This window comes from Puma concolor, chromosome B2, assembly GCF_028749965.1.
Source record: "Puma concolor isolate L17-30 chromosome B2, mPumCon1.1.hap2, whole genome shotgun sequence".
Taxonomy (NCBI): Eukaryota; Metazoa; Chordata; class Mammalia; order Carnivora; family Felidae; genus Puma; species Puma concolor.
In genome coordinates, this window is record NC_141671.1 from 144,295,877 (window position 1) to 144,310,281 (window position 14,405).

General features: G+C 52.3%; 1 protein-coding gene across 4 annotated transcripts in view; it reads left to right on the top strand.

Moving 5' to 3' along the window:
• The first annotated feature begins 11,736 nt into the window (after nt 1–11,736).
• SYNJ2 (synaptojanin 2) overlaps nt 11,737–14,405 on the top strand; it is a 103,695-nt gene continuing 101,026 nt past the window's right edge. For 2 of the 4 annotated variants that reach the window (XM_086708234.1, XM_086708236.1), the window contains exon 1: nt 11,739–11,962. In XM_086708234.1, the coding sequence (XP_086564360.1) occupies nt 11,836–11,962 (127 nt within the window). In that variant the 5' untranslated portion in view covers nt 11,739–11,835. Of the gene's footprint in view, nt 11,963–14,405 lie in introns of all 4 variants that reach the window. The other 2 variants (XM_086708237.1, XM_086708235.1) reach the window with 2 other exon arrangements.

The following is a 14,405-nucleotide window of genomic DNA, read 5'->3' on the forward strand; positions in this document are numbered from 1 at the left end:
GGGACTTCTGGAGAAAGTCTTTTGCCTTTTTATTATAAGAGGGACCAAGCTGACTTGGATTTCTGTATGTTTAAAAATTTTGGAAATACAGATTAAAAAAAAATTTACTCTTACATTTTGCTTCATCCTACAGTTAGTTTTGAAAAGTCCAGTGAAATTTCGGATCATTACATGGTCATTCCTTTTTGGGTAAAATTAATTTAGTTAAATCTTGCAGTAATGATGTATTGGGGCCAGTGTATCCGAGATACTTTGGAATGCTTTGGCTGGAGGCAACAGAAAACTCCACTATAAAAATCTTAAACAAGGACTCTCAAGGTAGGTCATCTAGAGCTGGGGGAACAGCTCAGGTTCTTTCCGTACCATAATTCTTAGTGAGGTAGGGAGGCTGGAGGGACCCCATTTTGGAAACACTCCATCTCTGTTTTCCTGCAAGGCCCTCATGATGTTCCCACTATAAGAGGTAAGCAAGAAAGTTCATCGTTCTCTGAGTTTTTGTCCTAGGCTCCCAAACACCTGATCACATCTAGGAAGAGTCAGATCCCAAATATGTTCCAGAACATTGGCTTCAAACAAACCTCGGTCTACCCTGGCATCAGCAGCCCCTACCTTCAATGATCCATAAAAAAACACCTATTATTCAGCCGCTCACCTTTGATCAGACCTTACTCTGGATCCCTGCAGGAACACATATCCTGGACTCCTTTTCCAGTATGAACCCCTAGCTCCAAATGATGAAGACTCATTCGCCCTTCCCTTCTGAGTCTCCCAGACACTCCAGCTGCTCTTTACCTCGCACTTTCGCTATTCAGTAAATTCTGCTTTCACTTTCTCAGCTTGCATTTGATTTCTATCCTGCACAAAGCCGATTTGCCGGGCTCCTACTGTCCTTGGACTAACCTACCTGCAACATTAGCATGTTGACCTGTTGTCTCATGATCACAAAATGGCTGCTTTAGCTCCAGGAACATGTTTAATTCCACTACAGATTTATATTTTGAAAGTTTTCAAACATGCAGAGAAACACAAGCATAAAGAATGTTTTTCCTCTCTCACACACCCACGGGAGGGGCCACTGCCCAGCCTCTACCTGTGTCCCTCCAGAGATGGGGAACTTATGAGGCAGTCTTTTCTTTTTTTTTTTTTTTTTAACTTTTAATTGCTAGAAAAATCTTTTGAACCTTGAATTAACACTTACCCCCTGTAATATTTTTCCCTGCTCTCTAGAGTGACAGTGTATAGGCCTTGTTATAAAAGCCCGAGGGGCATTTTCTCTATCTATGGATCTTGGAGCCCACTCAGAAGAGGGGTATTTCAGGGGAGGGTCACAGAGAGAAAGGAAACAGGCCTGTCCATCTGCTGAAGTGCGAGCACATTCCAGAGGCCAGAGCCTCCTCTTGAGCAGGAATGTGGAGAGGAGGACTGGTGTGCCCTCCCCCCTTCCTCCCACCCACCATCTATTTGCCTGGCTGTCAGGCTGGGGCAGGGGAAGGGTACAGGACAAAGACTTCTGTGGTCAGAACTCCAATCGACAATGACTGAGCAGTCAGAATCCAGTCCAGACAATCACTCTGCTACCGGTAGGTTCTCCCCGAGTGTGGCATTGAGCTGAAGAGTCCACAAGCAGCTCCTAGCCATTCTTGGCATCTGAAAGGCCCCACACCCTGACCCGGAGCAGGTGTGCTTTGGGTTGTTTCTCCAGCTGTGATGACGCTGGGTTCAGGCCCGAGGCCCGACTGGCAGCTGGTACACCTCTGGGCGGAGCTTGGTCTCAGCCACAAGAGTGAAGAAATTTCCCCTGGTCCCCAGAGCCCATAGGTGCCCACACAAACAGTCTCTGTTTCGACCCATGTAAGCAGCAGGTATTGTTGTCTTACCGTAGTAGACCGGGAGGGAAGATGCCCAGGACCTGGGGGCGGAAAGGGCACAAACACGTGTGTCTCTGAATCACTGGGGCATCCGGTGATCTTGCTGAGCTCACCACTGCCTGTGATGGGGGGTGGGGGGTGGGGGCTGGCTGCCAGGCACGCTCTCCGGGAGAGGTTTAATTGTGGCTGGCGGGCTCTGGGATCATCCTCAGAGAGGCCGCAGCCCAGAGGTTCTGCTGCTGGAGGTGCGTTATGAGAAAAAATTAAGAAAGCTTATACCCAGTTACCTTGACCTGAGGTCATAAGCACAGTCACGTGTGAGCATGTGTGTGTAGATAGATAGATGTCGTGTCTCATATTCCTTTGTCACAGAAATAATGAAATGACCTTCCAACCGCCCTCCTGTTAAGGCTGCCCAACACGCAACCCACAGCGTAAAGGCCAAAGGAACCCGTCCAGCTCTCCCAGGCAGCTGAGCCACGGGACTTGAGAGCCCACCAGGGTCTCCCTAACCCCAGAGGGGTGGGGGTGGGGGATGGCGGCCAAGATCCACTGCTGTTTCTGCCACGAGCAATGGCAGAGAGCTAGACAGGAATTCAGCTGATTTCCTCGCAGCTAGTAAATATCAGCTCAATCCGATGGGCTGCCCAGTTTTCCTGGGCTACAGGCTACCTGTGTACAACAAGGAATACAGAACCACCCTCCCACTGCTCCGATGACTGTGCCAACTCAATATTTCCCCCGTGCCTCCCGTGTTACCAGGACTTTGTGCATCAGTATTTCGATTCTGGACTCTGGGAATGAAAGATAAAGACAGGTGCCATCTGAGCTGCTCAGTGTCTACTTAGGAGGCTCAATTTCCCAGCCAGTTCCAAGCAAGTGTTCGTGGGTCTTTCATTCCTTCACGCAACAGGGACTCCTTGAACACCAGGTTCCAGGTGTCCAACATTAACCCTACAGACACAGCCTTGGCTTTGCAGAGCCAGCAGGACAGTGGGGGATGTGCATTGATGGCTAGCACCTCCCTAGCGTCCACTCTGGCCCAGCACTGTCCTTGCCCCTTACGTGCAGCTTCCTTCTCATGAATCCACACAAAAGATGAGGAATCTGAGGCACCAGAAAGTTAAGTAAATTACTCAAGATTGCCCATCGGGGAAAGGGTAGATCCAGGTTCCAAACCCACAGGAACAGGCTGCATAGTTCTTGCATTTGACTCCTACGTGATTCTGCCCATGTGAAGGCAACCCCGAAGACCACAGATGCATGAAGGATTCAGAGAGTGAATTGCCTCCAAGGGCAGGTGCAGGGACACGTGGTGGGGAAATGGCCTGGTCAGAGCTCTCTGAAGGGTCACGTGTAGGCTGAAGAAGGAGCGCTGGCCAAGGAGGGAACTTTTGGAGCATCGGTGAGGACAAAACCACAGTGGATGGGGACAAGGAAAGTGGAAAGACAAACTCGCTGGTCACCATTGGAGGATGTTAATGGACCGATTCACTGAGTTCAAAATAAGTCCTTATTTTGAATGCTAGTAAATAAAGGAAAAGAATCCCGTTCTGCTTGTTTTGTTTGTGTGGCCACAGGGTAAACATACAGTAGATGGGAATTTTCTGTTTATAGAAGAATTCTGGCTACAAACGAAGGAGCAATGAGAGAATAGAACATAACTGTTGGCAAGGATTACAGCATCGGTGGTCAATAGTCGCTACGTCACAAAGAGGAGCAAGCAGACGTATGCTTCCTGATGGGAAGAGCACACCAGCCCCCCGAGACAGGATCTGCTCCATGTTCCCCATCCGCTACCCCGTCCCCCTTGAGCTACGGATAATACAGAGGGCAAAGAGACCTGCTGAATGCCGCCACAGGGCCACACTCAGCAAAGTCCGGTCTGTGGGGGACTGCTGGGCACGTGTCATGCATCCTGGTTTCTTCAACAAATAAACTGCAATGGGGAAAAAAAGAAATGGAAGGTAAACACGCATTAAAAGGGGATTTAAGGGGCGCCTGGGTGGCTCAGTCGGTTGAGCATCTCACTTCGGCTCAGGTCAGGATCTCGCAGTTTTGTGAGTTCGGGCCCCGCGTCGGGCTCTGTGCCGACAGCTCGGAGCCTGGAGCCTGTTTCAGATTCTGTGCCTCCCTCTCTCTGCCCCTTCCCCGCTCATGCTCTGTCTCTCAAAAATGAATAAATGTTAAGGGCGCCTGGGTGGCGCAGTCGGTTAAGCGTCCGACTTCAGCCAGGTCACGATCTTGCGGTCCGTGAGTTCGAGCCCCGCGTCGGGCTCTGGGCTGATGGCTCGGAGCCTGGAGCCTGTTTCCGATTCTGTGTCTCCCTCTCTCTCTGCCCCTCCCCCGTTCATGCTCTGTCTCTCTCTGTCCCAAAAATAAATAAACGTTGAAAAAAAAAATTTAAAAAAAAATGAATAAATGTTAAAAACAATTTTTTTTTTAAAAGGGGATTTAAGGGACACATCAGTCACACCATGTAAGCATTATTTGTGTGATTCACACAAACGACCAGCAGCAACCGACAACATTCAGGAGACAACTGGAAAAAAGGATACTGACTGTGTATCTAGGAACATTTAATATTGTTTGGAAAAAGGACACCAATCTGCAAGGTTATGCAATTTCTCCAGCCACTAGGAAGGATTTAGAGTTAAGGGAGGGAATGTCTATTAAACAAGCTCCTGGTAGGTTGAGGATGGGCGAATGAATGAGTTAGCTCGTCCATGAGTTGAGAATATTGGGGTTTTGCCTTAAATATTCACAGTATTGTTAAATATCTAATGAAATATTGTATATAAAAAAGTACTGCGAGGGGCGCCTGGGTGGCTCAGTCTGTTACGCATCCAACTCTTGATTTTGGTTCAGGTCGTGATCCCAGGATCGTGGGATCTGGCCCCTCACTGGGCTCCACGCTGACATCTTGGAGCCTGCTTGGGATTCTCTCTCTCCCTCTCTCTCTGCTCCTCCCCTGCTTGCACGCGCTCCCTCTCAGTCTCTCTCAAAACAAATCAATAAAAAAAAAAAAAAAAGTACTTGAAAACTTTGAAGTTTGATTTAAGATTAGGGCTCGAAATCTTTGAAAGCCAGTCAGTGCACATAGAGTCTCAATAAATACATTCATTATTTGCCGATAGGTTGGTTTGTTTTCCCAGCATACTCACAGTGATCATAGTGTTCTGAACCCCAGAATGGGGCGTGCGGTCTGACAATAGGGTATTTTCTCATTTGTGAGTGTATTTAGATGAAAGCTCCTATTCAGGTGTAACATTTAAGTCATAATTAGTCGTACGTTTCATGAATCCCTTTTAGGGAAAGTACAAAGGTACACGAAATGGAAGGGAATCCAGAAAACCATATGGAGCATCCCCTTAATTATGCCCCACACGAGTCAGAGCCTCATCAGAGAACTGTGTCGGGCGTGTTCACCAGGCTTTCAGAAGTGGGGGAACTGGAAGACAGCCCGAGAAAGCGATGAGGGTAACAAGAGTGATGGAGACCAGGAGGCACGGGGAGCAGTCACAGGAGCCTAGAGTGTTTCACCAGGGAAACCGAGGGGGTTCAGAGTCACGGCCTCCAAGTTTACTGTGTGCCTTTAATCACCTGAAGTCGATAGCTAGATCCATGAGCATACACAGGGTGAAACCAGAAGAAATGCACCGTGAAAAAGAAACAGTGTGTCGCCACCCATCTTCTGCAAATGCTTCCGTAGGGACAGCCGTGACCGGCACCTGGCCGAACCCCAGTGTTCGTCCTGCCGGACCTGCCGCAGCCTTTGCCATCAGCTCCTCGAGAGGCTTCCTTCCCTTGGATTCCAGGACACCGAAACTGCTGGGTGTCCTACCTCACGAGCCTGCCCCCGCTCGGCCAGAAACATGGGGTCGTCCAGACTCCTGTGTCTTTCTCATATTCTTACCTGCTCTGACAGCACAGCTCACCGGCTCACCCTTCAAAAGCCTACCCAGAGTAGGACCGTTTCTCTCCGTCCCCCTCCATCCTCCTTGTTGGCTGCCCGCAACCCCCCAGGGTGCAGCAATGGCCTCCCCTCTACCCTCCCGGCTCTGTCTCCCTCTGCCCTACCCTCAGGTTTCAACTCAGCAGTCAGGATGGTCTGATGAAACCAGCATCGGAGCATGTCACTGCTCTGCTCCCGTCTCTCAGAGCACAAGCCAGTGTCAGAGTGACCCACGTCCCCTCCACCACCCCCTGTCCGGGCCGCTCCCTCCTTCAGGACTTGCACTGGCTCTTCCTGGTGCCAGGAATGCCCTTCCGTGCGATATCAGTAGGGCTCATTCCCTCGATTACTTCGGTTCCTAACTCTGACGTCTTTTCTCAACAAAGCCCTCCGGGACCCCTGTTTAAAATTGCACCCCCCGCCCCCCGCCCCAGCACTTTCTTGTCTCCACAGCACTATCGCCAGCTGGCATCTTATGCATTTTGTTCGTTTGATGTCCCCTGTGGGGCAAGGACTTTTCTCCGTTTTTTGTGGTGCTATCTCCTCAGCGTCTAGAACAATCCTTGGCACAGAGTAGGTGCTCAGTAAATACTTGTTCAATAAATTCATCAGTCAGGGTAAGAATCGCTGTCACGAAACAACCACAGAAGCTGTGAATCCTCACAAGACGAGGTGGTGCTAAGAGGGGCCTGGCCCCTCTGGATCCCTCTACCTATCGGGCACTGTCCTAGGACTGGGGATATGCCAGTGACACATCAGACGACACAAAAGCCTCCCTGCTCAGGGAGCTTGTGACATAGTGAGAGGAGGGTGACACACGATCAATAAGTAAACAAATAAACGATTTCTTATGTTAGAGAGTGATGCGTGCAAAGGAGAAAATTTAAGCAGGGCAGAAGATACAAAATACAGAGTCTATCCGTCTGCTTAGCCACCTGAACAAAGTTCCACAGACCGTGGGCTTAAACAACAAAAGTTTATTTCTGTTCGTCCCTGAGAAATCAGAGATCAGTGTTGGTAAGTGTGGGTCTTCTAAGGCCTCTCTCCTTGGTCTAGAGACGGCCATCTTCTCCCCGTGTCTTCTTCCCGTCCTCCCTCTGTGTGTCTGTGTCCTAATCTAAGGACGTAGGCAGATTGGGTTTGCACCCCCCCATGTGACCTCGTTTTAGCCGAATCAGCTCTTCAAAGGCCCTGTCTCCAAATACAGTCACATGCTGAACGTGAATTTGAAGCGACACGGTTCAGCCCATAACGGGGTTCGGTGGGTGGAGGAAATTTAGAGGGCGCGCTCAGGAAGGCCCCACTAAGAAGACGATTTTTTAGCAGATCTGAAAGAGGAAGGGCACCAGCCACAGGGATATGTAGGGGAGCAGCATTCCAAGTGCAAAGGCCCAGGCGCATCTGAGGAAGAGCAGGACAGCGAGGTTAGGTGTGTTGGCTGAACAAAGCGGAGCCCGGAGCAGATGGTCCGGGAGCGAAAAGGGTCCTGAGTCACAGGGGACGTGGGCTTCTGGGAACATGGCTGCTGATGGGGGCCAGCGGGGAGGGTGGCGAGTTCCAGGCTCATGATCCTGGGCCAGGAGGGGGCAGGGGTGATGCAGTGGAGGGAGGCAGTCATTCTCCCAGTGCTGGAATGCTGTTCCTGGCTGGCAGGAGCCGCCTGGCCTTGGAGGCAAAGACTGGTCGACCAGGGGCCGCCCCACTCTGGAGGTCCCGAGGGATCAGTGGGGCCCACGGCAGTTCACCTTCATTTCCCCTTCCCTCAGCTCCTCCCCAGTTCACCTCTTGCTGGCAGATCCCCAGCTCAGAGTGTATGTCACAGGGAACCCAACTTGAATCGAGGGGGAGGCAAACAGTGGTCAGACCCTGTTTTTTTAAGGTAGAGCTGACAGAATTGAGACATTCGCCTCCATTGGCCAAGAATCCTGGGGGATTCAGCTGAGGTTGTCCCCAGCTTTAGGGTCTTAGTATCTCCTCAGGCCCAAGGGATTTGGAACACACCTTCTGGATACCCTAAGCCACAGCAAATGTTCTGGGCCTTTCCCACTCTCCTCAGCTCCTATTCTCACCCCCTTTTTGCTTATTGGGGGTTCAGCCAGGGCCTGGCCTTTGGAAGGACGGTGCCTTCTATCCTTCTCCACCCTGCCCTCTCACTGTCCTTTCCCTCCCTCCCTCCGGAGAGCCCATCCTTCCTCTGCACGGAGGGCCTCCCTTCTTGTGTCTAGAGGGGCCGCGTCCTTTCCATGAAGTGTCTTTAACGCCCCCTCTCCCTCCCATGCGGTCTCCCCTCTGACATGCCAAGGCCCAGCCCGTCTCAGGAAGCCTCTACCGTCCCCTCTGCCTGCATCATATCTGTGTTCCTCCCACCCAGGCCCCTAGAGCCAGCAGACCACACTTACTGCCTGCATTTCTTCCTCAATTCTTTGCAAGCTTTCTGCACAACCCTCTAATAAAACTAACCACTCAAAGGCCACCCAAACCAAGGGGCTCTTCTGAGTCCTCGTTCTTACAGACCCTGCTGAGGTTGACAGACCGCTGACCTCTCCCTGCTTCCCGTGGCTTCTCTAATCTCTCAGGCTACTTCTTTCCGGTCTTTCCCCCCTGCCCCTCCCAGGCTCAGACGCCTGTCTCCATGGCCCTGCAGACACAGCCTCCTCAGAGCCTCCACCATTCATTTCTGGCCTTTTCCACTGGATGACCCTCCTTGTCTTAAACTCAGCTCAACCCCAACCACACCCACCAGCCTGCTCCCTACCGCTCCTGTCCCCGTCGATGGTGCCACACTGTCCCCTTCTCTGAACACAGGGCTCCTCTCTGACTCCTTGCTGTCCTTTTGGCCTCTCATGCAATCAGGCCCCAGACACAGCCTCTCATTTATGTCAAAGACCCTATTTCTCTCTCTGCTTTGATAGCTTGCTGGGCTCCAGGCTCCCCGGGACCTGCCTGCCTCCCGACAGCAAAGCCAAGTTGAATTTCCTGCGGCGGTCTACTCCGGGGGCTGATGGAGGTGACTTTTCATTCCTTCCTTACCTCCTCCCCTTCCACTCATGGGACCTCCAGGAGCGCTACATCTCAGGACCCGAATACCCCCAAACTTTCCCCCTCGGATGGGCCCGGCCTCCTTGTCTTCCAGGTTGCACTCGCCACTTAGGTATCAGAGCCGAGCTTTTTCTTGAATGTCTCCAGCTCCAGCCACAGAAGTCTCCTGAAAAGTTCCATGGAGCCCTGAGACCCTAGGGTGGAGTCACTTAATTGGGCTGTCAGCTGCTCCCCTCAGCAAAGGCTCTGGGCACGAAGGCTTTCTCCATCTGCTAAATGTGCCAGTGCCGGGGTGACCCTTGACCCATCAAGGCAGAGGGCATGTCAGGCCAGTGCTTTGCCCCCATGTTGACAGTTCACTCCAAACCAGAGGGCAGTGACCTGAAAACCCAGCAGGCTCTGGGATCATTCAGCCAGTTATCAGAGAGAGGGGAGCAGCCACTATAGTGCGCGGAGCCTAAGATGTACATCACACTATTGCTGAAATCAGGGTACGGCCGACTATTTAATTACACAGTTTAGCGGGCAGCATTTTTTCTTTCTCAGTGGTACACAAAAGAGTGGTTCATCTTCCAACTGGTTGTGTCTTAGATTCTATAAGCTGTAACGCTCAAGGGCTGGTCTTTGCTGTAGGGAAATTTCTACAATATATACAGCATGTACTAGGCAGAGCTTTCACTTATGTGATGCTACAGAAGGCACCAAAGAGGGAGAGAGTTCAAAAGTCTACGGCCCTCCCTGAGATCTTAGTCCTAATTTGGGAAACAGAGCTAAAAGAAAAGAAATATAAAAACACTTCTCAAGCAACACGTGAGCAAATGAGAGCTGAAGTGTACCTCTGTGAATCTGAGTGCATACAAACAAACGGTATCTCCTGGGACCTCGTTATTTCAGGAGGTCTTCCTGGAAGAAGTGAGCTTCAAGTCTAAAAGGAAAGGAGGGGCTTCTGGGTGGCTCAGTTGGTTAAGAGTCCGACTCTGGATTTCGGCTCAGGCCATGATCTCAAGGTTCATGGGTTCAAGCCCTGAGTGGGGCTCTGCAATGACAGAGCGGAGCCTACTGGGGATTCTCGCTTTCTCCCTCTCTCTCTGCCCCTCCCCCACTCATACTCTCCCTCTCTCTCTCTCTCTCTCTCTCTCTCTCTCTCTCGTGCAAAATGAATACACTTAAAAACATAAATAAAAGGAAAGGAAAAGTGGGCCAAAGGCTAGTCTGTGTCATTTCATGGGAACCCTGTTCTCAAGAGGATAAAAATTTCCATCTTATAGAGGATGAAAGTGTTTGGACAGCTTATGAGCATCATTCCTGGGATATCCACTGTTTTGTAAGTGAATTTGTGAGTAACAGGACAGAAGGCTGAGGAATGACTTGAATCTGTGCCACGTGTTCACATTTATTTTATTCCCCAAATCATCACCTGGGAGGTTGTCCACAGAAGATTGAATGTCTGTCGTTCCTGGTCATTCCTGAATTTCTGCAAGGGCACCACAGTGTCCTGCTTGGCACTGGGAGCTCTGTTCCTTCTGGAACATGTGCCAGAGGCAAACAGCTTGACCCACAGTGTGAGTAGGTTGGGGCTAGAGGGGCTCGGCTGTTTTGGGAGCCTGACAGGAACACCCGGATGGAGAGATCTCTGGGGCTGTCCATACATACCCATCACAGCAGAGGGAGATGAAACCTCTAAACCCACCCCAAGAGCCATTTTAGGTAATCCCCTGCCCTTCTCCCCTCCCCTGAAGACGAGTCCTACATCTGGCTAGAACCCAGTGCCCAGAGGGACCCTGCCTTCCTGGACTGAGCTGGGAGGTCATACACCGAGAGGCAGCATACAATAATGGATGATGCACGGGTATGTGCAGGGGTCCATATGCTTCGAGTACAAACGGGCTGGTAACAGCCGGCCCTGAAGTCAAGGACTATACCCAACAGAGTGGGAGGAGGGACTGAACGATGGAGGGGGAAAGGCATCCTCAGGGAGAGGGAAGAGACCCCTCTCTCCGCATCTCGCAGCTGCCCCGCTGGTTACTTCCTAAGCATTCGGCCCTGACCTCCTCTGACTCCGCACCCAGCAGATTAGTCTTTGGACAGATACTGCCGCCATCTGACAGGTGAGGAAAGCGGGCCCAGAGAAGTCAAGGTCACATAGGTGACACGCCTAGAGATCACGGTCTCAGTTCTCTCTGAGCCCACACGCCTTTGATCTCCCCAAACTCTGCCTGGTGTGCCAGTGGACCACAATATCCTCACGTATAGAAAGCTACTAAACGGCGACATTTGTTGAACACTTGGCACTCGCCGGGCACTCGCCGGGCACTCGCTCGGCCCCTTCTGGGAGTCAACCCTGACTCCTCACCCCAACCCCAAACCTGCTTTCCCCGCAGGGCAGCGGAGGCACCTAGCTTTGAAGTGACCGGCCCAGGGTCTTTCGGGCTGGGCCTGGCGAGGGCCGGCCTCCGCCCCGGACTCTAGCGTCGCCGCCCCGCGGGCCAGGCCCCGGGCTGCCCACAGAAGGCCGCGGCGTCCAGCGGCGTTTTCAGGCTCCCCGGGGCGCCCCGCGTCCTCCCGCGCGCCCAGGAACGTGTGGAATCTTCCTCTTCGGCCGCCGCCCACCGCAGGGAGGACGTCCCCTCGGGCCCCGGCCCGGGATCAACCCCCAGAGCGAGTCCCGGGGGCACGGGGAGCCGCCGCCAGGCCCGCCCGGCCGCCCCGCAGCTGCCTCGCCGCTGGGGGGAGCGCGGCGCCCCGGCGGAGCGGGAGCCGCAGGCGGCCAGGCGGCCGGGCGCCCTCACCTGCCCCGGGCGGCGCGGCGAGGGCGGAGAGGGGGAAGGGGGCGGGAGAGAAGGCCTGGGAGGAGGCCGGGGAGGAGCCTGCGCGGGGCCGGGAGCCGGCGCAAAGTGAAACTCCCGGCACTTGCGGGAGCGCGGGGAGCGGAGACGGGCTGCGCGCCCTCGGGCCGGACGCGCCCCGGCGCCCATGGCGCTGAGCAAGGGGCTGCGGCTGCTCGGGCGGCTGGACCCCGCGGGGGAGAGCAGCGTCCTGCTGGAGGCGCGAGGCCGCGGGGACTGCCTGCTCTTCGAGGCCGGCACCGTGGCCACGCTCGGTGAGTGCGACCCCACGGCGCCCCCGGGGAGCGGCGCCCGAGGCGAGGGCGCCTGCCGTGCCGAGACTTCGAGAAACGGGCACCTCCCTTCCCCGAGGTGACCATGGCCGGGAGGCGTGGAGACAGCCGGGGTGCGGGGTTGGGGGGGAGGGAGTTGCGCGAAGGCTGGGGGGCGCCCTTGTTGGAATGAGGCGACGCCGGGGACGCCCGAGTGCCCCTCTGGCGGGGCCCGGGACGCGGTGGCCCGCAGCACCTCCTGGGGGTCTGCCCTCACCGCGCCCGCCTGACGGTCGCGTTCTTGGAGAGCCGGTTGTGGCCTTTTATGCCCCGCGCTCCGCCGGGACACGTTACAGATTCAGAGAGATCCCAGGGGATTGATTTAGAAGCCGCCCCGCCCCTGTGCCTGGCGCTCGTTTTCTTTTGCACCTGTTGATGAAATCCGTGAGTGCCCGTTGGTGTGCGTGGGCTAGCTTCACTCCCGGAGGGGATGGGGACGCAAGCGCCGGAACACGGACGCCGGAGAAACCCCTCTCTGATGGCACCTCTGCCCTACGTAAATACTTGGCCGAGAAGCGTCAGTTCTGCAAAGTAGAGAAAGAACTTGGAAGCAAATGTACTGCTTGGTGACTCGACCTCAGTGCTGGATGTGTTTGAAGTTGGGTGCCCAGCCAGTGTATTTCATGTCTGTGCTTCAGGAAGTCTTGAGACCGGCACTGTGCCAAGGGCTTTAGTGATGATCTCATGTTAACTTTCACAATTCCACAAAAGAGCTACTATTATCCCCAGATTGTAGATGAGTAAACTGAGGCCTGAAGAGGCTATGAAACTTGCTTGCCTGAGGTGACACACCTCTACCTGAGTCCTATGTGGCTGTGTTTATAACGTAATACAGCGCATGGTTTCCGGGTATCACCAGCCACCCCATCTCTTGTTTGGTGGCCAACTTCATGAGGATGGCCAAAGCAAGCCAAACCAGGTAGGACTGTTAGAACTTTATGAACACTGGAGAGTAGCCTTCCTGTTGGTGTCCAGCTGGACCGTATTACCTTGTTGGTGGCTCAACGCAGCTCAGAGGAAGGTCACTGTCCAGGTTGTGGACAACTAGTACACTCACAGGTAGAACAAACACTTTATCAATGTGCCTAGTCTTTTTTCCCTGCATTGTATGCATGCATCCTTCAGTTAGGAGATAGGGCTTGGAAGAATCATCTCTTCTATCTCAGTTTCCCTCAGCATGTCATTAGCCTATAGTCATCTGGCTTGTTTTCAGTCACTTGGTTACTGAAACAATGTCTCCAGTATTGTCAGTGTCATAGTGTGCATCGAATCGTCGGTGAAATTATTATCAGATTATTCCAGTTTGCGCTGTCCCCCCCGCCCCCGCCCAATCCAAGTTTGGTCATTTGCTGAGGTCTTGGAAAGAAAAACCGCAGAAATTTCCATTCCATTTCATATGTCTGCTTCATACCACATTTATCAGAGCTGAGAGATTAATTTCATGGTGCAAAAATCCTACTTCATCAAAAAGATTGAAACGTCCTTCAGTTGGATTACAGCAGCGTTAAGCAAGGTTCATGCCTATTTAAGAGTTCCTTTGAAGCCACTTGGACAAAAAGGCTTTATTTTTTTTCAAAAGCGAAGACTTTAAAAATGATTAATGAAAGTAGTATAATGCATATTTTCCATTTGGAAATGAAGTTTGGGCTGTGATGCATGTACATTACTTTTGGGATTACAGTATGCTGGATTCTAGTACAGAGGATGTAATGAGAGGAACTGGCATGTCCTGAACTCCTGTGTAGTCCACGTTTGTCACTTAACCTAGCACTCATTTTTCAGTAGAACTTGGGTTGAGTACTTAATTTGTAAAGTCTGTTTTTCTTAAGTGAAACTATTTTTATTATTTTTAAATTTTTTTAATGTTTCTTTATTTTGAAGAGAGAGACAGAGTGCGAACGGGGAGGGGCAGAGAGAGAGGGAGACAGAATCAATCCGAAGCAGGCTCCAAGCTCCAAGCTGTCAGCACAGAGCCCGACACGGGGCTTGAACTCGCGGACCGTGAGATCATGCCCTCAACCCAAGTCAGACGCTAAGTGAAACTATTTTAAAAAAGCAGCTGTAGTGCTTGGTGGTATTGCTCGTCCAGAGGAGGATTCTGATAGCCTTCTGTTACTAGAAAGTTGTTGTTTCAAACTTTTCAAGTATCCTAAACACATCACAATTTGATAGAATGGCTCTGAACTTGAAATTCCCATCTGGATTTCAAAGGGCTAGCTTTTGTGCTTTCCTTTCCTTGAGGAGGAAGAGAGTACTTTCATTTTTTCCCCAGAAGCTTTCAATGTCTGCTTTTGCGTGGGACCGTGCATCTGCGGAAGCCGGCATAGCTGGTGTTGGAATCCTGACCGGTTGCCCTTTCTAGGAGGTTCAAGGTTGTGGGCAGCTT